Below are 27,581 nucleotides of genomic sequence, written 5' to 3'. Positions count from 1 at the left end.
ATAATTAGGTTTAGAGGTTGGGTTGGTCAAAAGTGTACTTTTTTGTACAGATCACATCATACAAATTCATATGTAATTTCCACCTTTGTTAAATTGTTACTTTTTTTGAGTTCGGATTGTCTGAGCACTTAGTGGTATGTCTCTTTAGAGAATTAATAAATGGCTTATTGCGAGCGATAAAACACTATGTAAATGCTATATGCTTTGTGTTTTTTGAAGTGCTACTTTATTTAAAAAAGTATAAACTTGACCCGACATTTTATGAATAGTCATTTTGATATAAAAACATTACAATCTTTTGCACATTAGTAGTTAATTACACAGCTTTAATACACACCACCCTGTTGTTTGATAAGCAAACGCACAACATTAGCTGCCACACTAAACTCAACTGGTCTTTGAGATACACAGTATAGCTAAAATAATGTGGAAAACAAAAAAATCCCAAAGCACATAATCAAAACTCACAGAGATACTGCTGAGATAATTTTTCACCAGAGAAAAATCATTCCAAAAGGACAACCAGAAAGAAACAAATACTTTAAGGAACATCAAGAGCAAATTCCCTCCCCCCATTTTCTTCTGTAATTCTTCTTGTAACATATTTACAACATTGCACCAACATTTGATAGCAACGAGGGCTTAGACAAGCGGTTTGATTATATTTAGTTGACCTGAGCCCCTTTTTGTGTGCTCCAGCCATTTGGGATAATTTAATCCAGATCACATTAGCATCAGATTCAAAGACACCAAGAGACAGCGGCTATAGTCCACATATCATAGATATTTTGACATTGTCCACTGGTGAAACTCGTCACACTCTGGCCATAAAACCCCAAACCCCCCTCCCATAGACTTACAGGGCAACATACACTAATTTTAAATCGCTTAGTCATTGTAACTTTTTTTTTTTTTTAATCTCCCGTTATTTTCATGTAACATACAGGAGATTTTTGCAACAATCTAATGTATGCGATTCCATTCAATCTGATCTGGACATACATGGACATCCTGACTGCTTCTGAAATGATGGGGGAAAGGGATTGTCTATGATACATTTCTTCTGACCCATTGTGTTATATTCCTAACTGTCCAGTTTTTTATTTAGAGAGTCCTCCTCGAGTCCTCATTGGTCTCCCTCAGTCCTGAAGCGATTCACTTTGTGCTCTTTCTCAGATGAAGAAAAAGGCATATAAATCAAACAATCCACCAACAACAGCAAGAAATAAACCATTCTCTGATACCACAGGACAGTGCTAGTTTCACTTTTCTTCTTTTCTTTTTTTTATCCCTTCACAAGGGTATTTTTTCTTGAAAGCATGCATCTTTTTAATCAGGCAAAGTGCATAAACAGTATTGACAAAGAAAAACACTTACTTTACCGCATTGAAGTGCTGTGGTGACTTATGTGACAGTTTGAATTGATGTATGACCAAAAACAAGAAAATAACATGAAAAGACATTGGGGGTCTCTTGCGAGATATGTCATAACATTTTGTGTGCAATTATTTAATATTTTTGTTTACTGTCCCTGAGCTTTTGCTAATTCTCTCCATGATCTTGCTTTATTGACAATTGCAATTTACCATCTATTACTTTTAACAGATTTTAAACCTAGTACTCTTCAATTTCAGAAGGGCACTGTCTCAGACAGACGACATGCTAAGCATGAGATATTTGTGCTTAATAAGAAAATACTTTCTTGGCGTACAGGATCTGTTTGAACAATCAAATTAGAATCTTTATTTTAGCTCTAAAATGATGATTAATTTTTTACATAAATAGAGGCTTTGACTTTACAAAAATAGGGCCATGTGTTTCCTAAAGCTTTTAGGCAATAGATAGCTTTTAGCCATTTTAAAATAGGATTAACTCTTCTATGAACAGATTAAATAAAGGCTTTTGTCAATATATGATATTTTGCTTGGCAATAGCTTTTGATTGGCTTTCTAATAATGTTCAGTTTCTGTATATTCATTTTTTTTTTAAACCGGTACTTTGCTGAGGGCATCTACCAAATTATAATTTTTTCTTCTTTTCAGAGGGCCACGGGAACACAATTAAACTGTGCTTCTTAAGTTACTTTTTTAATACTTGTGCTCTATTTTTTCTACTTTGGGATTTTCTAGGCATCAAATTCAAGTTTGACCTGCAATTCCGATGGTCACTTTGTCCTTAACTACAGCATGTAATGACAAAAAACAAGAATTTCCTCTATAGGAATGCTACTGTCGGGTGTGATATGTTGTATCTGTTGTGATATGTCGTGGCTGGTGACTATTTTTCTTCTTCGTTATGGAGGCATGTGACTAGGAGAAATCAATTCATTTGAATTTTCACGTAAGCATTCTATCGTTTTGTGCTACTAGAATACTGACCTTTAACTAGACTTACAAAACTCAATTAATGCTCAACTAATACTTGGAACCCATGTAAAATATATAGCAGTGGCACAATGCGCGTATCCCATTGGGTTACGACACGCTCACATGTCCCCATTCAAGATTCAAGCCCCAAGAGAGGAAAGTGCCCTTCCCTACAGGCCAGTGACATACATCTCCATGCCGTCATTAAAAGTAAAGATGGTGGTTGTGCTGGAGGTTGTCGAGCCCTGCTTTAAGTCAGGGATGCTCTCGTACAGGTTCTCCCCGGGAATTAGCATTGTTTTGGCTGGGAGATGCTGCAGTTTGGGGGTCTGCTGGGGGGGTGGAGGGGGTGGCGGTGGTTGTTGCAAGGGTTGCTGGGGCCGCTTCCGCTTGGGCCGCAAGGTGGCACTGGCATTGGGTGGAGGCCTGTCACGCCTCCAGTTTCCCCCACCCTCCATGGTCTCGTAAGCCAGGTCTGTTTCCTCAGTGCTGATGGCTTCGTAGCAGTGGTCCTCCATACAGCCAGGTGGCGCTCTCGTGCCTTTGCCCTCCTGTGGGGCCCACGTTTGGGGTTTGACTACCACACTGAAACCCCCGTCACGCTCACCACGGTCACCTCGAGCCAAGGTCCTATAGCCGCTGATGTCCCTCGTCGCGGTGGGCGAGCCAGGCATGCCTCGCTTCTTTTTGCCCGATTTGCAGACTTTCGAATACATCTCTGTGATCTACATGATAATAGAGAGACAAACCATCTGAAACATATTCATGAGTGGAAAATCTGTGTATATATCATAAACTCCAAAAGTTTGCTTTTCCAGTTCCCGCCGTCTGATATGCAACAAAAACAATCCGGCCTATTAAGAATACACATTTGTGGGTTTACAGCTGCTTCTGATTAACTCTGACATAGTGTTTATGGGTAAGGAAGTACTCTGGGATCATTCACAGACAATGTTTCAAAAATGACATTTTGACTACATAGAATGAGAAATAGAGGATGTGTCTCAGGACTGTGGAAAACTAACTGCACACTCACCCCTGCTGCAGATGCTGCCATATTCTCTTCCGCATGAGAGCTCAGTATACCCATCTGCTTGTGCTGGAAGATGACGTCATCGTCTTCCGGAGGTTTCCATATGTACTGTTCTCCATTTCCCATAAACACTGCCTCCTGATATATTAAAAACAATTGACTAGAATAAATATAATATTAACTTTTAAGGGGCCATCTTAAACAATATACACTGGAGAATAGACCTGAGTAGAACAGCATCATGAAACAGCATCAACAATGCCCTCCAAGGGCAGTTCAGGGGTTTAAAGCAATAGTTTTAAAAGAATGGTTCACCCATAAAATGAATTCTGTCATCATTTACTCACCCTCATGTTGTTTAAAATCAGTACGAGTTTATTTCTTCTGTGGAAGACTAAAGGGGCTTTCAAAATGGAAGCTTCAAAAGGTGCAAAAGCTGTCTGAAAATACCATAAAATTGTCCATACAACCTGTGTCCAATATTTAGTCTTCTTGATGTTTTTGTGTGAGAAACAAATTGAAGTGTTAGTCACTCATAAGTCGCATCCAAGAACTGGATGAGTCCAATTTGTGAACAAAGCATTCAGGCTGGTTTTGTGAACCAAATCAACCGATTCAATCATTTACTTCTATTATATTGAAAAAAGTCACCTTTGATGATAGATTAATAGAACGTTAGATGATATATTGATATATTAGATAGTTTCACAGTCATACATTTAACCAGTTGAGGAGTCAGTTAAAAACTCTTCTCCCTGAAAATAAGCCTATGTAGCACAATCAGGCTACCGTCCCCCTCTTAATGTCTGCCCTCGTGTCTAACCATCTTCTGCATCTAATGATATTGAGCTTAATGTGTTTCCTGTACTCGGGCGTAAGGGAACAGGCTGATGCTTGCTGTGCATTTTCTCCTCATTGTTATGCAGGAGAAACGGAAGGTGGGCAATGGGGTGTGTCACAGTGCCATTTTTAAGGCAGGGATTAGAATGTTGTTGTAGCTTCTTTCATTCACCATAGCAATTCACTTTGTCTTCCATTAGGACTGGCCCATTTTCTGGGTCAGGCTGTTTGCCTGGGATTTGGTGATTGAGAGGTTTCACTCCGCATTTCCGCTGGTTGCATCATCCCCATAGTGAAGTGCCTGTGAGTGTGCAACACCCCGAATGCTGTGGACCACTAAACGCTTGCAAGTATCATTGATTTGGACAGTGTTCTCACAGAGAAAATAATGAAGTACACTGGCAGTGTACTAAATTACAGATCCACTTTAGTTGCAAGTCCACATTAGTGCTGAGGCACACAAAAATAGGGGAAGCCATTTCCAGCATGCGGAAATCGGAAATTACAGCGAGTCGAAGGCTTTTAGTAGTCATGAAAGAACAAATAGTTTCCTTCAGCAACAATGCTCTCAAGCACCACGGTAGTGCTTTTGAAAGTGCTATTGCAGTGCTATGAAATACTGAATTACATGAGCGCTGAATGTATGTGAAGAAGTGCGCCATTCAGAATGGAATTGAAAATACCATTTAAATGACCGTTTTTGAATTACAGAGTTTGAATTGAGTATTGACATTAGCTAGACTGGAAGCAAAGTGAGAGAGGGACGGGATCGGGAAAGTTCTGCAAGCAGGGACTCGAACTCGGGACGCCCAAAGCCCAACTGTGCTATATGTCTGTGCACTGCCCATGAGGCTAACGACACTGACTATATGATTGTAATTTTTAAAAAATGTTTCAAATGGTAAACTGTGAACTGTTTAGTTTGAAGGTTCTGAAAAAGGTTTACGAAGCTTTATAGGTCTTACAGATAGATAGATAGATAGATAGACTGATAGATTAATAGATAGATAGATAGACAGAAAGAACAATACCTTTGGGAAAGTTGGAAGATTAAAGGCCTCCATGTTTTTCCTAGGAATCTTCTGACTGTGTGGGTGTGTTGGAGGTGGGGCTGGGTGAGTGGGCGGGGCATGTCGAATATCCCCACTGCTGTGTCGTTGTTGTTGTCCGAGCCCCTCCTCGGTCTCCGTCCCATTGTCCCTCTTCTGGGCTGCTTTGTCCACTCTCCGGACCTTTCTGATGCAAGCATACTCCACTGTTTCCTGTGGTTGAGGGGGTGTGTTTACCACTTGGGGGAGGGTCTCTGGCTCTGGAATCCCACCCTCCAAGCAGTCCCCATCAGGATCAGGTGGAGCAGGGGTATTAGCAGGGACCGCTGGTGGGGCGGGTGTGTCCGTCTCTCCGGCTCGACCTCCAACTCCATAGCGGGCATCCTCAGAACCGCGTGTGGGAGAAGAGCGGCGGCCCACCTCGGCATACGTGTGTTCCCCATCCTCACCAGAGGGGATCTGAGGCAGCTGGCGGCCCTGAGAACGTAGGTCGGAGTTTGAGCGACGGCTAGGAAGTAGGAGCAGATCCATGCTGGCGGGACGGTTCTTCTTAGAAGATTCTACAGAGAGCAACATAATATAAACTAAAATCTGAGAAGCAAAACCATTGTTTTTTCAAAGAGACAATAAAACGATTTGCTCGAAACTGCAGAGGCAAAGGGCAGCAGACACATGCCAATCACTATAGATATAGATAGATATCTACTAATAGCCCCTATGGAAACTCCTGGAACATAGCTGGTACCATGCTCAGACCTTCCCCCCGAACTGCAAGTATATGTGAGGAACTAGAGACTATCAAGCTTTAAGAGATGTGATTGTACAGTACATACTCTTGCCATTGCAGTTGAGTCTGTTCATCTCATGAAGCTTGGTGTCTGACTTACTGATGGAGGTCAGCTTGGACTGTCGCAGTATACTCTGAAAACAGATGAACAGATAAACTAATTAAAATGTATTAAAAAATAACAGTACAACTAAATAACCAATACAACTAGAAATTCAATTTTCCTATTCAACCTACTTTGGACACATTGTTTGGTCAAGCAAGTACATGGCAATATTAATAGATTCATTTTTTAAATTATTATTTCTTACTGTTGTATGTTATTTATATTATTGTGTACTGTGCTGGGTCACCATCACTGCTTGATATCCAAGGTAAAATCAGGGTAAAACAGTTGAGGAATGTTCTGGGTGACAAAAAATACATCTACGTTAGGGTGTCATACAACGTGGGATGCTAAAATAGTGAAATGGGCCAAATCCTTTTGTTTTAGATTCAAAGCTTAAGAGATCCATTCAAAGTTTAGGTCAGATCTATTTCCACTGAGACGATTAAGAAGATTAATTAAATTCAAGAGAAGCCTTCAATTTGTTACTTGAAAACTAGTGTGAGGGAAGAATTTAAATCCTGAAACAAAACCATGAATTGCTTGAACTGACATGGAACTGAGCCCAGACCTGGGTTCCTTAGAAAATACAGAGAAAAAGAGGGAAATTATTTGGAAGAAGAATGGTTTTCATTCACATCATTGTGCTTAAAAATCTCTATGAAGATTACTTTAGGTTATCCTTTTTTTCTCTGCTTATATAAATACAAAAGTTTTGGTCCAGTAGGATTTAGTTTTTTAAAGAAATTAATACTTTTAGTCAGCAAGGACAGGTTAAATTGCTAAAAAGTGACACAGTAAAGAAATGTATAATGTTACAGAAGAGTTCTATTTAAAATAAATGTTATACTTTCCATTCTATTCAAAGAATCCTGAAAAATAAAAAATGTCAACAAAAAAATTTCAACATTGATAATAAGAAATTTTCCAGTGCACCAGATCAGCATGTTGGAATGATTTTTGAAGAATCGTGTGGCACTGAAACTTCTTGTTTTAAATAAATAAAAAAACACGAACTGACCCAAAACTGAACAGAAATAGGCTATATATAGTGTGTGTGTATATACTAATAGATAACTTAATGGATGGACATATGTTTGAGAAATGGCTGTACAAGCTATGTGCAATTATTAGTGAATGACACCCAATGAGAAAATTGGAAAAAAAGGTAGCAGAAGAAAAGAGACTACAAAATGCTCACCATGTCCATGAGCCTGTGCTTCCTCTCCTCTCCAGGGCCATTGTGCGTCTTCCCCTTCCTGCAAGACACAATCAGCGAGATGTAAACCACGCTGTTCCAAATCAAGAATTTTAGAACGTTAGGTTCAAACTTCAAATGCTCCGTTTATCCAGTGATTTATGGAGACTGAATGCGCTGACTCATTTGAGCCCCTGATTCAATTTACTTTAGTAGCTCCAACTGTTTGTCTTGTTCAGAAAGAAAATGCACATTTCAATTCAATTAGGCTACTCTAAGGATTCAAGGCAGTTGTTTTTATAAACCGTTTGAGTGAAGTCGTTTGATCAGAAGTAACTGTGCAAGTGCTTTCAAGATGTACTGTCCTCAAAATGAGTCCAGATTGGCATTTGAAACAACAGAAGGCTTTCACTGGATGATTAACAGGCCTCTGAGTAACTGCGGCACAACGGTGTTCAGGCCAAAACTCAGCCACAAAGAAATCAATCAAATAATCAACATAATACAATTCAAACATCACTAAAATAGCTAAATGGATGCTGAGGATTATTTTCTTCTTGAGAGGACAAGAAGTACACGGTCATGTCTGTCAGTGACTCAAGAATCTAAACGTTCCTCTCTCACACATACACAGGGCCCTGATCCAGACACATTGCCCAGAATGTTCGGCCAAATTTGACCTGACATCTGTTTATCCTTGAAAAAAACATGTCAGTCATTCCCTTCTGATTGCTTGCATTGCTTTGATAAGATTACAGGAACAGTGTAGGTATCTGAAATCTGCCGACCAGGAGAGCGAAATGGATACAGTTTGTAAAGTACTAAAGCTATTACTGAGATTCCCATGAATCACTGATATTTGTTTTTTAAGACATAACCGAATAAAAAAACATTAGTATAATATCACAAGAACATCTAGCCTTCTCAAAAACTTTTTGAAATAAATATATAGTATACAAGTACAGCTTCTTACACCCATTAGTAAATATACTATGCTGAATATTTCAGATTTAATTAATGTGATAAATGATGTGGAAGGTCAATGAGTATAAGCTTGAATTTGGCCTGGAAAGGGACAGTTCACCCAAATAAAAATTCTGATTTACCATGTAGTTACAATAAATGGGAGATTTCAAGCTTCAGAAATGATGCAAAAGCAACATAAAAGTGGCCCATAGTACTAACGCACTATATTTCATTGCTTTGTATGACAAATAGGCCAAAATTTATAATCTTCCACATCAGTGGTCTGTTAACCACTACAAAAGAATCACTGAATAAGTGAGTCTCTGCTGGCACCGATAGCCTCATGGGTAGCGTGCCAACATATGGCGTAGTTGCGCTTCAGGTGTCTCAAGTTCAAATCCCACCTTGAGGACCTTTCCCAATCCTGTCCCTCTCTTTCTCTCCCACCCGCTTCCTGTTACAGTTGATTGCCACTGTCCTAGCAAGAAAAATCTCTCAAAATTTCACTCTCAAATTTAGGGGCTTTCCTTGCCATTAATGCTTGGATAACCCCTTATTTATGCTGCACAGGTCTGCAGTGCATTACGGCAGAGCTGATTGTGGCCACTCTAGTCAATGCTTGTGATTATACCAGCCGTGCCGCGCCACATTTCAGAAGCGGCTCTCCACACTGCTTCGCTAAAGATACACATCTACGTCTCCTTTGATTAAAGATAATGGCTAGTGCAGTGGCTGCAATAAATTTAAACCTACCAACATCCATAACTATGACTTACCACGAGAGGAAAAAAATATTTTTCATTTGCATAACATCGGTTAATGGAAATGCCATCATTTCACAAGTTTATCGGCATTTATATAATATCTAAAAAGTTTGCAATCTGTAATGGAAACACACCTACTGAGAACTAGATCAGCCTGATTTGTCAACTAATCATTCCAACTGGTTTTGTGAACAATATCAGCTTTATTAATTTTTTCAGTGAACTATTGAGTTTACCTTTGACGGTAGTGTTCAGTATTCATTTGCAAGCTATAAATATTTTTCCAGCAAGTTTGACCTTAAGAAGTTATCTTTATTAGTATTAATAGTATTCATTCCTCTAATATTTTTCTTTGTCCTCCCACTACCAGATGCATCATGTGCTTTGACAAAATGAGACATTAGCATTCACACAGTGTGCTCTGTGCTATCATCGGTGGAACAAGAGAGACAGAGATGGAAAAGAGAAAAAAAACAGCCACTTCCTGTTTAAACATCACTGCCATGTCAAAATGATGTCCCCACCATTGCACAGTGAGCACGAAAGAGGCGTGGATGAACTTCAATGACATTTTTGAATAAGCTCTATTAAAGGCCGTAGTGACACTGATGGGAGAAGACAGGTGATCGCTGGCTTTCATCCTGGAACACACACACGGCAGCAGTGGGATGTGTAGCTTCATATTACAGGAGCATTTTCTGCGATGTTGACAGTATGAAGATTTCCAGTGCAAAGCACACTGTTACAAGTATGAGAATGCTAGCTCGGTGTGAGCATGCTGGTCAAAATCTCTGCCATTAGGTGTCATTTTTTTCTTCATTCAGAAATACTATACTAAAGTAAAGCCTGCCTCAGAAGTTAAGATCTACCAGTCTTATAATTTATTTCATGCAATGGGCTGGGAGAAAAAATGGCTCTAGCACAGAATGAAAATACATAAAATATTGTCAACTGTATACAGAATTCCAAGACTGATTTTTATGTGTGTAAAAACTCAGTGGTGTTTGCCTTTGCAAAACTCATTGCCATGATGATAGAGTGTTATGGGAGTTTTCCAGGGTGTTGCTATGCGTTTGCGATGGTGTTCTGAGTGGTTTTTTAGCACTTTTTTGGTGCCGTTGCTAGAGCGTTCTGAGAGAATGCTTACTCTAAAAGAGACTGTTAGTCTGCATATTGAATTAAAATATTGTTAAAATATATTTAATATTTTATCCTGCATATTATCCTCAATTTGTGTATGTACACTACTGTTTAAATGTTTGAGATCTCTAAGAATTTTTTAAACTATATTCATTTTTCAAATCAATGCTGTTCTTTTGAATTTCTATTCATCAAAGAATCCTGAAAAACACAGTGTACACAAAAAAATATTAGGAATCACAACTGTTTTCTGATAATAAGAACTATTCCTTAAGCTCCAAATCAGCATATTAGAATGGTTTCTGAAGGATCATTACTGAAGACTGGAGTAATGCTTTGTCAAAATTCAGCTTTGCCATATAGATAATAAATTACATTTTAAAATGCATTAAAATTTGAAAATGTAATAATATTTCACAATATAACTTACTGTATTTTACAGTGAGCATAAGAGACTTCTTTCAGAAACATTCCATAAAACAAAAAACAGACCCTAAACATTTGAACGGTAGTGTATGAAAGAGCCAAATTATCAATATCATATTTATGAGTTTACCGGAATGTTGCTATATGGTTGATTTCTTTTGTGTTCTGGGTGGTTGCAAAAGCATTTCTAGATGATTGCTATTATGCTTGGGGTTAATCCTTCAGGGTAAGTCTATGGAAGTCTTTCGCCAATTTGGCTTTGTTTTTTGTACACCAGGAAAAATCGTAAGCCTCTCATCAATGAGCTGCATGATTTAAGGTATTATGTCCGCAACACAAAAGCAGGATGAGTTATGCATTTTAGAAACTCCAACCAACCAAAGAGGGCGAGCAGTCAGAGCATTTTATATATGAGCACATGTTTGTGTGTGCAACTCACCTCTGGCAGCCCACACATAGCACGACGATGAGGATGGTGACAACGAAGGCTGAGGCGGCGGCGATGGCCCCCAGCAGCAGTACTTTGCCGTAGGGATGAGCAGAGAAGTTCACCCCGTCCTGCATGGAGGCCATGTGGAAGTGCTAACACACACACACTTTCACGCTCTCCCTCACACAGGCACACACATATGCACAAACACTCTTAAACACTGTCCACAAGATCTGAAAGAGAAAAGTGTAGGTGCTAGAATCAGTTCCTTTGCTTTGTAAAACGAGCCTTTTTCACCCATCAGAGGGATAACAAAAACGAATCATACTCTCTCGTTCCTCCCTGCAGCCATTCTCTAGAGTGTGAATGAATGACAGAGAGTGAGTCTCCCCCACACTTTCTCTTGTTCTCTCTCTGTCTCACTCTTGTACTTTTATTTTGTCTTTCTCCTCATGTGCGTCTCCTGCAGGTCTCTCTCTCTTCTCTCCCACAGTGTGTCATTTTCTGCCCACTGACTGTCACTCAGTGTTTGTGTGGAATCATTTGTCTCAGACTGGGGGGCACTTTTCATGCAAAGATTCATGAGCATCAGGTACCTCACCTGTCTGTCGCCATGAACAAAGCGACAGTAAAGGCAGTTGCTGAAAGGCTGAGCTTTTACACTTCACTTTAAAGCCCCTTTCTAAACAGTTACAGTGCTAGGAAAAAATGCTAGCTTTTGCTCTCTATTGTATATGACAGTACACTCATGGTCTTGCCCCTTGCTCTGCCAACTGTTAAATTACATTGTTTTTAAGAACACTTGATTTAGTAGAATAACATTAGATGACTAAAATAGTAGCAGGATCCTTTCATAGTAAGCTCACACTGCAAGTGTCGCAGGGCTCGGGGGTCCAAGTGTTCAGCTACTGCTAAATGCGCCATGGGTCCCAGGGGCCAATGTGGTCAGCTTGTGCTGTATTCGCCAGGAGCCCAAGTGTTAAACTTCATTTGACAGTGTCAGGACACACAGCTTGAGGCTTTGGAGGCCCCTGGCAAGCCGTGATGAACATGTAGAAACTAATGGCAACAATGTCCAACCTGATACTGTGCATCTTAATGCGCCATGTTTTAATTAGCACAGAAATGAATATGATCACACATTGGTATATTGCAATACACTATTATGCAGTATCATCTGAAATTCTATAAATGTTTTATGCATTGCATATGCAAACATTATATATATATATATATAAAGACAAAATTGCTCTGTTGGCTGTGGAGTCAAGACATTTACAAATATGATTAAAAGATGAATATGAGACAAAACTACAGAATGTCAAATTTTTTATTGATTGATTCAACACATAGATGTTTTACCAGCTAAGAAGATCAGCACTTTTAGAGTTTCATCCCTCTATCTGATGTGAGCATAAATATTGGAACAGTTGCCTCACAGGTCTTTCTAAGTGATCAGCTGTGTCCTGTTGCATTACTTCTTCAGATATTAAAAGCAGGGAATGTGTCGTATCAGTTATATCCATTACTTCTGCATTCTGAATCCTGCAATCGATGATGACACACACAAACCAGGATGAAGATGAGGGAGCTGACTTCGAGAGAAAAGCAAGCAATTTGGATGCTAAAAGAAAAGAGGAAGTCAATTAGAGCTCCAGCAAAAACAAAGGGCATGAAGAAATCAAGAGTTTGGAAACCACAAGTGACACCAGCAACCAACAACGACCTGATTGGCTGAGAAAACAACAGTAGTTGATGACAGACAAATCATAAAAGCTGTGAAAATGAACCCTAAAAGACGTGTCTGTAAAATCACCAACAACTTCCAGAAAGCTGGGGTGATGCTCTGACAATCTTCTGTCCTCAGGAGACTTTGACACAGAATTACAGATGCTACACAGCAAGATGCAAACCTCTGACCAGCACCAAGAATAGAAAGGCAAGATAACAAGCACAAAGGTGAGCCAGAAGAGTTTTGGAACTGTGTTTATGGACCGATGAGACAAAGATGAACCTTTATCTAAGTGATGGGAAGGCAAAAATATGGAGAAAAAAAGGGAACTGCAAATGATCCCAAGCATACAGCTTCATCTGTAAAGCATAGTGGAGGTGGTGTCATGGCATGGGCATGTATGGCTGTCTCTGGAACAGGCCATCTCAACTTTACTGATGACTTAATGTATGATGACAGTAGCAGAATGAATTTGTAAGGGTACAAAACCATCTTGCCTACCAATATTCAAGAAAATGCCACCAGATTCATTGGGAAGTGCTTCATATTGCATCAGGACAATAACCGAAAACACCCATCTGCAACTAAATAATAGCTTTTAATCTTTTATATCTGCCTTATGTTCAACTGTCCCAATACTTATGCTCACATCAATGAGTGGGATGGACTCGGCTAATAATAAAATGTGACATTCTGTAGTTTTGTCCCATATTCATCTTTTAATCATATTTGCAAATGTTTGTAACCATTCCAATACTTTTGGAGGGCACTGTATATATATATATATATATATACACACACACACACAAACACACACAAAATCATGCATACGTGGTACATGGGAAGGGTAAGTGCATTTGACTGTGGAACGAGAGTCTCGTAAAGCCTCTGAAGAAAGTCTGGATGGTTCCATTCGATGGCTGAAGTTGCAATTTCTTGAAATTCTGAGGTTGTTCTTGACTCTGTGGTGACTGAGAGAGTCCTCTCTCTCCTAGATAAGCACATGGCTGGATGTAAAATGGGGCCTACTGGTCCTGTGGGCTGCAGTGGAACTGCAGGACGCAATCCGGAGATGAAGATGCAGAGGCTACCAGGAGCGGGGAGAAAGACATGTCTGATCAAGGGCATTTCCATGATGGTGAATTCCAAGGTTGAGTGAAGACGAACTCCAGTGGTGTTAGTCTGACTCTTTGTGGTCAAGAGCCATCTCCCCAGGCTAGGGAGATAGCACACGGCTCTATATGTTGGGGCCTGCCGGGCACGCCCGCACCGGCTCAGGCTCTCCGTGAGTCCAACCACACAGGAAGGAATTGGGAGATTTAGCAGAAGAGAGCACGGACCTGTGTGTGAGCCCTTAAAAGTAAGGGAAGTGTCCCACCTCTCAGGATGGGCTTGACCAATGAGAAAGGCTGAATTTCCAAGCGGGAGGCTGGAAATATTGGGGAGTTTTATGACCCTTTGTCTGAGAGCATGTTTCGAATGGCTCTGGTAGTCTATACTTTGATTAAATTACAAACATATATAGTATTCTATGAGGAGGTGGTGTACACCAAAGTGTGCATCATCAAATGAGCATTAGTTTGGTAGGAGATACAATATAGGTGGGGTTACATTAACTAGTACTTCACTCATAAAGCAGGCATACAACAAAATACAATGCAAGGGACACTATACAAGACAGTTCATACACACACTGTCCTGGGATGCATGTTTATTCGTAAAAAGGTTTGTAAATGAGTAAAAGCAGGAAAGTTCTGTTTTTATAGTCATTGCATGGGTTTCAGAAGGGTCTGTTCTTACTTCACTTTGCATCTCACATACTTTTGAGCAATAAAACAGTCTTATCAGATGGTTTCCCTGGTAACTGAGCACTTTAGGGTGCTCTCTCGGGGGAAGGGTCCATAGACCCTCACAGATTGTTTGTTGAATGAGAGGGTTTCATTATTAAATATAATGAATAAATGTGTGTCTGATCGGTTCAAACACTACAATATATATATATATATATTGTGACGAGCGTCTCTAGCACTCATCAGCGTTGCCCTGGAGAAAGAAGCGAGACACCTGCACTCGCTAATCACGGCTGGATCGGCCACACCTGTGGCCCATTTGCCCGCAGCCATATAAGCCGCATGAGGCTAACACATGGTGAGACTGGTCTCCACAAAGCTGAGAATTAACGTGCTAGCGCGTGCTGATTTCAGATACCAGCATGTGACCGATCCAGCCCTGCCACGAGCACTGCACCGAGGGAAATCACGCACGGAGAGCACCGCACTACTTCAGCGATCCACACTCCACTCAGCACCATTATTATTAATAAATCCACCCTATATTTATATATTTATATAATTATATAAATATATAAATATAGGGGTATTTATTTGAGCTCTCCTTGTCGCGTGATTCTTCCACCCCGTCACAATATATATATGTATGTATATAGATCTATATATATATATATATATAACACACTATGTACCTTTAATACTGAATAAATTAGAATATATATATGCTCTTCTTGTCTCTATAAGGAACATCGCAGATGACTGTGCAGTAGAACAGCTGCATTGAATTGAACCCATATGAGCCAAATGTGTAGTACACACTTGATTGCGTACACTTCTCCAATTGTCCAATGTTCTCCATTACATCAGAAATCTTCTGAATGGGCCAATGCTTTTCAATGGAGAGCGAGTCCTGAATCATTCAGTCACCTTTGTTTGCTCACACAATCCAGTCTTTATTTTTCAACGTGAAGACTTGTACTGCTGGTGGCGGTACAAGGAATTCTACAGTTATTTCTGACTATAAGCATGAGATGATGAAGTATGTGGATTTTGTCAGATAAGGAATTAGCCCAGTTTTAATTATTATGGCTCTTGGTTTAGTACTATCAAAGGGAAGTAGTGAGTCATGATAACAGCTAAAAATACCTCACAAGCACAAGCAAACAACAGCGTGTCGAAACACTAGGACAATGCTAGAAAAAAAAATCGCTTTCATTGTGTCTTGCTCTTTGTCAGCATGAAAAAAGGCCTTTTTATTAAAATGCAGTTGTCAGAAGTGTAGTACGCATGCATACTTGCCCTGAGTTGCACCTGAATTCCCGGTGACCCCTTTTAAACTGTACATAGGTCCCTTGAGTATGCATCAATGAAAAAACATGCTTGAAGATTAATGAGTGGATCCATCATGCACTGACTCCCTGTTTATATACCGAAAACACAGACTGTGTTTGTCAAAGGCTGCCAGCTTAGTAAGGAAAACTGCTGTGCTAGGCTAAGGCACGCATCCAGACTCTCACATTACAGATATTTATGAATATTACAATAGGATCACCACTGGAGTCAAATAAAAACCTAATTTACTCCCTCTGACCAAAACAAACTAGTCATGATCTGCACTTATCGCTATTTGGACAAATGGACAAAGGTAAAACCTACAGCCGCTCTGGAGCAAAAGCCTGGCGCTGGAGCTATAAACTGATATATAAACCAACAACTAACCATGGTGGCAGTAAATGATCACAGCAGGACTTGGCACTGCAAGAGAATACGACCTATTTATATAGGTATACACATCTTTTGCCTTTTTAAATGTATATTTAGCTTTTATATGTTTTTATTTCAATGTTTGGAATTTCAGTACATCAATTTAAACCTCATTTTCATTTAAGCTTTTTAATTTTACATTTTTTTATCTAATATTTTTATTTTATTTTAGAAAATGATTTTGAATCATTTTAGTTTTAGTTAACAGATTTAGTTGACAATAACACATATGCATGTGCGTGTGTGCTTATTTATTTATTGCAAAATTAAATACATATACACTAACACAACCTCCAAAAATGTGCACCTATGCTTAGAGTAACCTGATGTAGTGTTGTTGGTATAGGCTAGCACCATATCTCCCAACATCTCAGTAAAAGGGGTAACTGCGTGTATTTTGTGTTAATGAAGCTGTCGCTGTCTCTCACCTTCACTTTCTCAATCCTTCAATCCAGACTCTTGTGGTGCATCAAAGGGTCAGGCTATTTGAAAGTAACAATAGATATTCTGACTTAATGCAGTTTTGCAAGGAACTATTGCTAATATTCAATCATAGTATGAGATGTTTTACTCAAAATTTGTCTAGAGTGCCCATGGCATATTTCAAATCGCATTATTGGCAATGACATTCTTCTCATATCTTTAATGCCTACAGACAAATTAAATACAAAATGAATGAAAGCTTCTCTCTTTCTCTAGATTGCCTGTTTTTAGCACAATTTGAGTTACTCAAAATAAACAAACGTGGATATTGAAACACTGATGACCATAATAAATCCCACTGTGATTTTAATTGCAGGTGAATCTAAATTTTGTTCATGAGCTGCTTATCCAGGTTGCAGTGGTATGACAGAATTTGCTGGTGGCAGCCTAATGGCTTATGAATTCAACTTTCTTGGTTCTAGTTTCCCAATCACATGTGAAAGTACCTGATGAACTGCACAGTTACAAAAATCATCATCTCCATAATGCCCTTCAGCCATATAGCACTGTGTCCTAACTAGGTCTGATGCAACAAATTTTCACTGACAAGAAGTTTGTCTTTCCACATTGAAAATGAAACTGCTGTGCACTGTGAGACAATCACAATCAATCAGAACATAATTGATGTGCAGTAGAGTGCAACAGTGAGCTTTTTTTTAACGATAATGTATAAACCTTTAACAGACTTGTTGTGAGCTCTGAGGTTGTTAATTGGTGGCATATGCTTTTGCTGAAGCCATCTGTTTGCATTATTTAGACTTATTTTGAAAATAATTGTGTGTAATATGTGGAATATGTGTTGAAAAATGACATTACCCATGATTCTGTGCAAAAATATACCACCGATCAATCAGAGTCGCAGGCAGCAAATTGACAAAATTCCTACGCTCTCAGAATACTTTTATATTTCTATATTTTTGCATATTTAGTAATAAACTTAAAATGTACTGTTTCTCTATAATTAACTTTAAATGAATAGTTTTATATTTCACATATTTTTCATTTTTCATTTAACTGTTATTCACAATGCTTCATGGGATTGTGGTTCTTTCCTTCGCTAAACCTGTACACAGTCTTGGCCAGTTTTCAAAAACATTTTTGCTCCAAATGAAAGTTTGTATTGTTGTGATTCACCTTGGTTCATGGTTTATAATGCTATAACGAAGACTTTTTAAAATCCCTATGGGAAAAATGAATGAAGAAAATATTTCTACAGTACCAACCAATGCCGCTTAAAAGTGTGCTGGCACTAAAGAACTCTGTATGAGCAGGAAGAATTTGGACCAATGAGATGTCACAGTGGGCAGGGCTTCCTAGCTTCATGCAGGAAAAATTGACACCAAACACTCATCAAAATATCCTGTCACAACTTGTTTGTAGCTAGGACAAAAATTTAGATTTTTATTGAAGAGTTTTGTCATAATTCAGATATAAAGTATTTGCTAAATGACAACTATTTAAACAAAAGCAAAACAATCCTTCACATTGCAAACTTGTACTAGTACGTGTTGGCCTGTGTGTTTCCGGAAAGAAAGGGGCGAGGACAACGCTGAAAGCTCCATCAGAGATTGTTCTGTCATGAGCACATCATTAGTCTGAGGCCAGATGGAGCTTGATGTGACTGTGTTTCACCCCACCGAATGGCCAAATCACATGTTAGTCCTATTGATTTGTGAAGTCATTCCCTATAATGAAGTTTTTCATGCAGAGACCTAGGCAAGCGTGAGCTGGGTGAATAAAATAGTCCTAGTCACTGACAATAGGTGCTGTTTACCACATGTGAATATGTGACTAAACTAGACTGTTACATAAACCCAATCAAAGGTATTATAGATGCTGATCTTTCTGACATATTACCATATTCTGCATCTACAGAACATAAGCTGCATTTCAGTGTGATTTATGGCTTACTACATTGAGTCTTTCCATTAATAACAGCCATAAATGATAAAACTGTTATTGTTTTCTAGTCTGCAACTAGACGGCGCAATTATTGTGGTATAATCAATGCATGTTGGTCTTAAGTGGGCGGTTCTTGGCCAGAATAAGCTGCAATGTGGACTGGACCTTATGTTGTTTACGAGATTCAGGCTCTTTTAGTCATCACACACACATATATATGCACACACATATGTGTTCTGTCAAAGTTCAAATTCAACTATCTCTCACAAATAGCACAGTTAAATTCCCATCACACTTTCTGGACCGAGTTGAACTTGGCAAGTGTGAAGAGTTTGTGGCTAAATCTACATCTTGTCTTTGCTGGGCTAATTAAACAGTAAAGAGCTTGTTTCCTGTGTAATTACACAGATACTGTTTGGGAAGAAGCAGAGCCTGTCTCTGATACTGAGTCCCTGTCTTTATTCTCAGACTGATTAATTTGCCTTTCTGAAAACCAACTCATTAGAGCAAGACAAAATCCTATTTAATTGGTAAAATCAGCTAATGCTGCTCTATTATTTAGGATACCCAGGACAATCCCCTCAAAATTATTACCATTTCATATTTGATTAATGTGACCATGCAAAACGAAAACATCCTGTTCGTCTTAATTGGAGACTTTCAGTCCACCACACAGTTTTAAATGAAACAAACCCTCTAGACTAGAGCACGCACTTCTGTTAGTAGCTTTCTGTTAGTAGCTCTAGAAAGCTACTAAGAGAAGTCTTGGTGTATTAGTACAAGAAATTATTACAACTTCATGACTACAGTATAAATTAATTTAGCCAGTAAAAATGTGTAACATGTTGTTAAAAGGTGATGCTGGTGATGCGGTAGAGATGCAGCAATATTAACATTCTGGCTGATACAGACCTGTGTAACTTTCAAATCATAAATATTTATTAATGCAAGCAGAAGATATCAGTTTTGTCTGGTATCTAAAACCAGCTCACTAAAAGACTGAGAGGTTCACAGTGGAAGCCGTGAAGCCACAGAATGCAGGAGATGAAATGATGATATAAAGTTAGCAGGGTTTATTGAATAAAGTCTCAACTTTGGAACTAAACTTTTGAATAAATTAATAAAAATACAACATCAAAAACTATGTGATAGCTAAAAAAAAAAGGGTGTAAATTTTCACTCAGAAATTAGGCCTACTAGTACATTTAAATATACAATCATCAATAAATAAATAAAAAATCTTTAATATTGGCGAATGTAAAAAATCTATAATGTAATTAATTATAAACAGTATATATGTTGAGGAAATATCCTTATTGAGACTAGTTTAGTTATGATATATAACAGCAGGGGCTAACTATGCTAACCATCCAAACCCATCCAACATACTTAAAGGAATAGTTCACAATAAAACTAAAATTTTGTCATCATTTACTCACCCTCATGTCATTCCAAACCTGTACAAGTTTTTTTTTTTCTTATGTTGAACATAGAATATATTTTGAAGAAAGCTGGTAATCAAGCAGTTGATGGTCCCTATTCACATAATAGGGACCATCATCATAATATTTATTTCCTTACAACTGTTCCCAACAACTGTTTGGTTTTTCAGAATTCTTCAAAATATCTTCTTTTGTGTTTAACATAAGAAAGAAACTTATTCAGGTTTGGAACGACATGAGAATGAGTAAATGATGACAAAATAATTTTGGGTGACCTATTCCTTTAATACATCTCTACAAATCCAATAATAATAATAATAATAATAATTCATTACATATATATAGCGCTTTTCTGGGTACTCAAAGCGCTTTACATAGAAGGGGGGGGAGCTCCTCAACCACCGCCAATGCGCAGCATCCACCTGGATGATGCGACGGCAGCCATATTGCGCCAGAACGCCCACCACACACCAGCTTACTGGTGGAGAGGAGACAGAGTGATGAAGCCAATTAGTGTATGGGGATGATTAGGAGGCCATGATGGTCAGAGGCCAATGGGGAAATTTGGCTAGGATGCCGGGGTTACACCCCTACTCTTTTTCGAAGGACATCCTGGGATTTTTAATGACCACAGAGAGTCAGGACCTCAGTTTAACGTCTCATCCGAAGGACGGATGCTTAAACTACTGCTCCCTAGCGGTTGTTTTATGCATTGCAGATATGCAATATCAAGCAACAAAAGCTTACAGGTCTCTTGAGTCCTTCAGGAAGCCTCAGCATGTCCAGACTCCAGTAACTCCAGGTCAAAAGTTAAATAAAAACTCCAGGTTTTTATTTGAGGTTCTCTGTATTTAATTTATTTACCATTATGGGTTGCATGTGTCTGAAATGAATCTTGTTTCTTTAACAAAAACAAAATCAGATCACGTAACAATGGCAGGTCTCCATCTCTGTGTCAGATAGCAGCTTCTATTTTCCAGTCAATTACTTCCCCAGAGAAATAAAGAGAAAGAGTGTGTCAGTTTGTAAGGAGCTCAGGAACAGGGAAGAAGAAAGAGAAACAGAGAGAGATTGGGGAATGGCATGTTTTAATTACTGTGAAGCCCTAGATTTCAGTCAGAGAGAAACTGGCACGTCCCCCCAAACCCCCGAGACATGACTCTCTCGCCTCCTCCCCCTCTCGTTTTTCCCCTTTTCACTCTTTTCCTTCTCTTTCTGTCCATACTACATCAACAGAAAGCATGGGCCATTTCCAAGATGATATAATATATAAACTACAAAAATTATAATGACAAATGAATATATGAAACAAAACCGCATTTTTAGTAGCTGTTCCTATGCTATATCTGTAACTGTTGTGGGCTAATTACTATCTGCTCTTTCATTGGTAGTCGTAACCACACCGCACTCCGCTCAACTTCTGTCACCGACGTTTGTGTCGTCAGAAATCACCAACTCTCATAGAAAATGAATGACTTCCTGCTGCTTTGTTGCTGTAAATCTGTGTGTGTGTGTGTGTGTGTGTGTGAACAGCCCTGAAGTCTCCTCTGAGCAGCATGTTAGCATGAGGGATGTTCAATGATTTATTCGCAAGCAAGCGGTAAAACAGGGTGTCCTCTGTCATCTTGTCTTGAGTTTAAAACAAACACATCCTTAAAGCCAAACTCCTCAGCGCTACCTTTACATAACTGCTTTGTTCTAAGATTATAACTTGTTCCAGAAGTAAGAATAATTGACTGATGAAACTATTAGTTACAGCTGTACTGCTGCTACTATTTCCATGCTACAGCTAATGCTAGAACTCACTTCAGAGAACAGCTGCAGTGTGTGTTCATATTTACATCTACAGTGTCCACTGGACTGCCTAGTTGTATTGTCTGTTACATGTTTTTTATCTGCTCTGCACTGTGGCTCCAGGGGTCATTGTATTTCGTTTTGTCTCCTACCAAGCTGAAGAGAAATAACACTTACTTTTGCTTAGTAAGAATAAAAATGATGAAAAATATCCTATTGAAGGAGTCGTATATAATGATCAAACTTAAGGGTCAGCAGTGTTGACCTGGAGCAGTAAGCAACCTTCTAGCAACATTCTAAAGATGCTCTAACAACCACCCAGTGCACCAGCAAACATCACTCAATTTTTTTCAGAAAATGTCATGTAAATTCATCACTGTAAAAAACGTAAACAAAACACCCATTAACTGTAGCTTAGAGCAACATACTGTAACTCTACTCATGAAATTTGCCTAAATGGGTTACAGGAAACAACCGTCTTGGCTCAATTAAGTAGCTGGAGTGAATTCACTTGTGTATCTGACACTTTCCACGAACATGGTAAAAAAAAATAGGGTCTGAAACTCTTTCTTTTGTTTTAAGCAAATGATTGGCGAGAGGATGTGTGTAACCTTGAGATTTATTTGTCATTTTATACTAGGGCTGGGTAAAAAATATTGATTCTCCGATTTTAATCGATCTTCAGTTTAACGCAACGATATCGATTCGGGAAATCCCCGAATCGATTCTTAATGCACGTGCTTCACGTAAGAGGATATGAATATTCACCTCTTGTCCTGAAGGTGTCACCATCTTTCGAATTGCTCCACTAAAAAAAACAACTGTGTGCACCCTATTATTAATGTAGATGTGTATTTCAGTAATAAACTTAAGTAGGAGAGTTTCAGTTACCAGCATTTATATCAAAATATGGATCCCATGTCTGCAAAACTAACATTTTAAATTAAATATTGATAGCTAATCGATATCGAATCGAATCGAATCGAAACCATAAAAATAAGAATCGAATCGCAGAATTGGTCACAATACCCAGCCCTATTTTATACCCTGTTACCAAAAAATATGCATACTTAAATATAGTTTAAAACCCAATTGGAGTGATTTTGCTATTTTCTAGCAATAAACATTAAAGGATTAGTTCACTTCCAGAATAAACATTTCCTGATCATTTATTAACCCCCATGTCATCCAAGATGTTCATGTCTTTCTTTCTTCAGTCAAAAAGTAATTAAGATTTTTAAGGAAAACATTCCAGGATTTTTCTCCATATTGTGGACTACACTGTTGGCCAGTGGGTTGAAGGTCCAAATTGCATTTTTAATACACCTTCAAAGGGCTCTACATAATCCCATCTGAAGAATAAGGGTGCTATTTAGCAAAACAATCAATCATTTTCTAAAAACAAAATGTAAATTTATATACTTTTTAATCACTAATGCTCATCTTGCACTAGCTCTGCAATGCGCATGCGCATCATCACGCATTACGCAATCACATTGGAAAAGTCACACATGGTTAGTGTCACACATTTGGCCTCAGCTGGGATCATGTAGAGCCCTTTGAGGCTGCACTGAAACGACAATTCAGACCTTCAACCTATTGGCCACCATTGAAGTCCACTATATGGAGAAAAATCCTGGAATGCTTTCCTCAAAAACCTTAATTTTTTTCGATTGAAAAAGAAAGACATGAACATCTTGGATGACATAAGGGTGGACAAATGTTTTGGAGGAGACAAAGACCTCTTGACCTCTCGCTAAGAGACTGTTGAAATGTAGTTTTGCTAGTAGCTGAATCACACTGGTTTGATCAGAAAGGGTCTCTTCCACAGGACATAACTCTCAAGCCAAGTCAGCAAACATTCATTCCCACAATCTGTAACTATAGATGATTTAATTGGGTAAAATAATTAGGATTTGGTTTCAAATGCACTTCTGGCAGATATTGCAGGTCTAAAAGCCCTGCAAACACAGATGCACGTATATGCACACACACATATGTTCAAGTATAGGCTGTATGTTTCCTCCTGTGAGGTGCTATGACCACTCATCTGCTCCACGATAAGGCTGAGAGAAGGAACCTCTCTGCAGTTCACAGTATCATCAGCAGAGCCTCAAGTTTAATGGATGTCTGCCTGCAGGGCCTTATCACACCGTCACAGACCTACAGCAAATCTCTGATGCTTCTCTCAAAATCTGAAGGCCCTGTTCACTTCGTAGGCCACCCCAGGATAAACAAGAGGTTCAGGAAATTGAGTACAGCGAAAACACATTTCCCATGTGACAAAACAAGGTGTGTGTGATTCATGTAAGAGGTTTCCAGAACAGAAGAACTGAACATAATGCTTTTCTAAAAGATTAAATTTGACAGTTGTCAATTTCAAGATGAGCTTATATATTATAACCTGTAATAACAGGGATTCCAACCAGTGCAGCCTTCTTGCCTCTTTTTAGACAAAAAAAAAACAAAACTGTAAATAGAAAACAGTTCTTTACCCCTCCCAACTCCAGACATTACACTGAATCACATGTGAGCCAATGTGGGATTTCTCTTTCATTGAATGGACATTACAGAACATTCTGCTTGCATTCTCTGATGCTCAGGGTTGGGGACATCATATCTGCTAAGCACCCTCCAGTGAAATCAATAGCACCCTCCGTTAAAGCTGGTTTGCCCTCTGGAGACCAATTTCTATTTCAACGTGTTTGTGCTGTGTTGAGCAATGTAGCCAATCACTTGATTTCTTGAATCAGAGGCGTTTAAGTTCAGCACAAATCATCTCATTATAACAAAGTGTAGACGCGATAGGCTATCTTTGTGAGATATGAACTGAAGATGAGTGACAGCTTTTTAGTGATTATAAACAGACGCCATATAGCCTATATATTAAAGCACCCTCACTCATATAAGAAGCATCCTCAGCAGGCCCGGCGCCAGAGGGGGCACATCCCTGATCCCTGTGCCACCGCTTCGGACTGAGGGGGACGGTCAGAATTGAGTTTAGCGTGTATAATAGTCTTACTCATAAAACTTTTAGCGTGTATAATAGTCTTACTCATTGCTTTTAGATGGAAAAGCTGCCCATAACCCCTGGTCTAGGGTCTGTTTTCTTCGTAATAATAGCATAACAAAATAGATTTCGCCAACAGTTCAGTCACAGTGTCAAGAATATAAGTGTCAAATGATTTTACAAAGCATTTTCGCAGAGGTGAGCAATGTAGCCAATCACAGACATGTTTGTTGATTTCTAAAACGCAATGGCCAATCAGAGGTGTTTAGGTTGGAATCCACGCACTCATCTCTCCGGTCACAGTTTTTTGTCCAGTGCTGAGTTCTATGCTCGTAACTTTTTTTGAACAAAGACATTAAAAAAGTTTCATCGTGTAGTGACGTTCATTGGAACTTTGTGAGATCGTGATGAATGAGTGACAGTGTTTGATCAATTTAAAGGGAGCACTCTTTGCATGCTGTATATGATAATATATTCAGAACTTGTGTTTTTCATGCTTGACAATAGGCCACGTACAACAGAGATAGCTAACTATTACACTATATAGAAGAAGATAATAATTTCAGAAGCACAGATGTGATTCTGCAACCAAGCCTGGTCCAAACGGAGCATTTAGGTAAGGAAACGGTTATTATTTGTATTGTCTGCCACGCAAAATCATGCACACCTGCTTGCTTTTCTGTTTAATTTAACAGTGTTTTTGTTAACATATATAAGCTTTAATAACAAATTATTGTAACACTTTACAATAAGGTTCGAATAGTTAATGTTAGCTAATGTACTAAAGTGTATACACTTTACCTAATGTATTTTGAGCATTCACTTGAAAATATTAAATATGTATTTATTAAATAAATATTATTATATTTGAATCATTATACGCCTTATCTGAACGAGAATGACTCACATTAACTAATTTACGAAAAAAAATCCGCACTGAGTAGATCCGATTCAAAACAGCGAATCGTTCAGTAAATTCGACCAATGATATGTTCTTTCACAAGCCGCACTCGAATGCTATTGGCTAGTATTTTAGTCAGTCAGGAAAGCAGTCGAGCACTAAACGACGTTAATAAAATTAGTCAGTGGATGGATATAAGGGTAAACAAACAGTTCAATCACTTCATCTTCACGAATCATATTCACGAACGAAAATACAGACTATATGGAATAATTAATTCGTGCTCTGTTTAGACTTTTACGTTTTGTCTGGCAAGAGCGACAATAAATCACTGCGTGTGCCGCCCTAACCTGTTCAGTGCGTTTATTGAGTCGTCTCGTGCCCAAATTATACATCATCATTCAAGTGCTGCGCCTTTTTTTGCAGACAGGAGCTCAGTCTGCTTTTACTGCGGCGGTTTAATCAGACAACAGGTTAGCAGAATACATTTTGATTCGGCCTGGCCGATATGAATTTTAAAACGTGAGCTGTTAGACCTGAAATAATAGACTAACGTTACTGTATTTGTCAAGTATGCAACACCATTGTTTTCCCAGCTCGCATATGTGATGTGTAGCGCGGATGCATGATATGTTATGGCCCGCAGCGGTCGACCTCTTATTCAGCACGAGTAAGTTAATTCGTTGCTCCCGTGGGTATTGTCCCGCCAATCACCGATGCACTCTGGAAATAATCTCTCAAAATCAAAGTGGAAATGCACGCGCAGTGCAGACGCGTCCTCGAAGCCAGCTCCCACAGCAGACGGCAAGAGGTTTCCATTGAAATCCCTTTTAAATGAGGGGAAACAAATAAACGAGCGGCCATGTCACTGTTCTCTTAATTGATTCCATAATTCACAGTATTAAATGTGATATCGAGCAGTGCTGGTTTCCACTGAGTGAGAAAGTGTGCCACAACCTGCTTATAAATCGTTTAATTAAGCGTCGAATCACAAAGGGTAATGCGGCTACACTGAAGCTGTTGCACACGTGTCGTCTGATTTATATGATGCGAGTCATTAATCCCATATAAACCGAACGCGTGATGCTCCCACGTCCAACAGCAAACGATCATGCTATACATTCTGCTATGCGTTTAATACAGGAGTCCGTTGTGTGGTCAGCACGTAGGCAGAAGTGCATGCCAATTAGACGCGTAGTTATACAGATGCTGCTAAAGATACTCACTCAGTTTAGGGATTCGGGGGGCGCGTCGCCGCGCAGCATCCACCTCGCTGCACTCTCTCTCTCTGCTGCTGCTGAAACGTCTGGCTCCCGGTCGGACCCCGCAAGCATAATCAATAACCTGCGTTGAGCCTGGATTCGTATGTTAAACAGGACATGTGTGTGGTATGGCATCTGGCGTCCTCAGCGCAACCTCTGACCATCCCCATTGTTCCTGTGCATGCCGCGTTGCTCACGAGGCGAAAGGTGCAAACGCACAGCTGAGTTATTCCAAGTCTCGGCTCGGTTGTGATATCAAGACCACGTCACGACTGCCTCCGTTGAGCCTCAGAGCCTCCTCAAGCCTCAATCCTGTCTCGAGCATCGGCGACAGTAGCATATGACAGCGCGGTGCCCACTCCATTGGCATCTGGAGCTCGCGTTTTGCGCCACTAC

The 27,581-nt window shown here is 39.2% G+C and overlaps 1 protein-coding gene across 2 annotated transcripts; it reads right to left on the bottom strand.

Moving 5' to 3' along the window:
* Positions 1–215: 215 nt before the first annotated feature.
* LOC306847925 (uncharacterized protein) lies at positions 216–27,581 on the bottom strand. 2 transcript variants are annotated; one of them, XM_079382171.1, is made up of 7 exons: positions 27,150–27,578; positions 11,115–11,338; positions 7,383–7,440; positions 6,122–6,209; positions 5,271–5,848; positions 3,403–3,537; positions 216–3,091 (listed from the first exon to the last, which is right to left on the bottom strand). In XM_079382171.1, the coding sequence occupies exons 2-7, from the start codon at positions 11,246–11,248 to the stop codon at positions 2,537–2,539; spliced, it is 1,548 nt and encodes a 515-aa protein (XP_079238297.1). In that variant the 5' UTR covers positions 11,249–11,338; positions 27,150–27,578; the 3' UTR covers positions 216–2,536. The 2 variants fall into 2 exon arrangements, with proteins under 2 accessions (XP_079238297.1, XP_079238298.1); XM_079382172.1 differs by having other exon boundaries at positions 1,314–3,091; positions 6,176–6,209; positions 27,150–27,581.

This window comes from Barbus barbus (assembly GCF_936440315.1).
Source record: "Barbus barbus genome assembly, chromosome: 28".
Taxonomy (NCBI): Eukaryota; Metazoa; Chordata; class Actinopteri; order Cypriniformes; family Cyprinidae; genus Barbus; species Barbus barbus.
Note: the sequence above shows the minus strand (reverse complement) of the source record. Positions and strands in the feature narration are given on the sequence as shown.

Bases quoted from the DNA above. Each gene is read 5' to 3' on its own strand.
- LOC306847925 (XM_079382171.1), bottom strand. From the start codon at position 11,248: ATGGCCTCCATGCAGGACGGGGTGAACTTCTCTGCTCATCCCTACGGC. The intron at 7,441-11,114 runs GTGAGTTGCACA...TGTGTCTTGCAG, and splicing joins CTATGTGTGGGCTGCCAGAG to GAAGGGGAAGACGCACAATG. The intron at 6,210-7,382 runs GTGAGCATTTTG...ATCTGTTTTCAG, and splicing joins AGCACAGGCTCATGGACATG to AGTATACTGCGACAGTCCAA.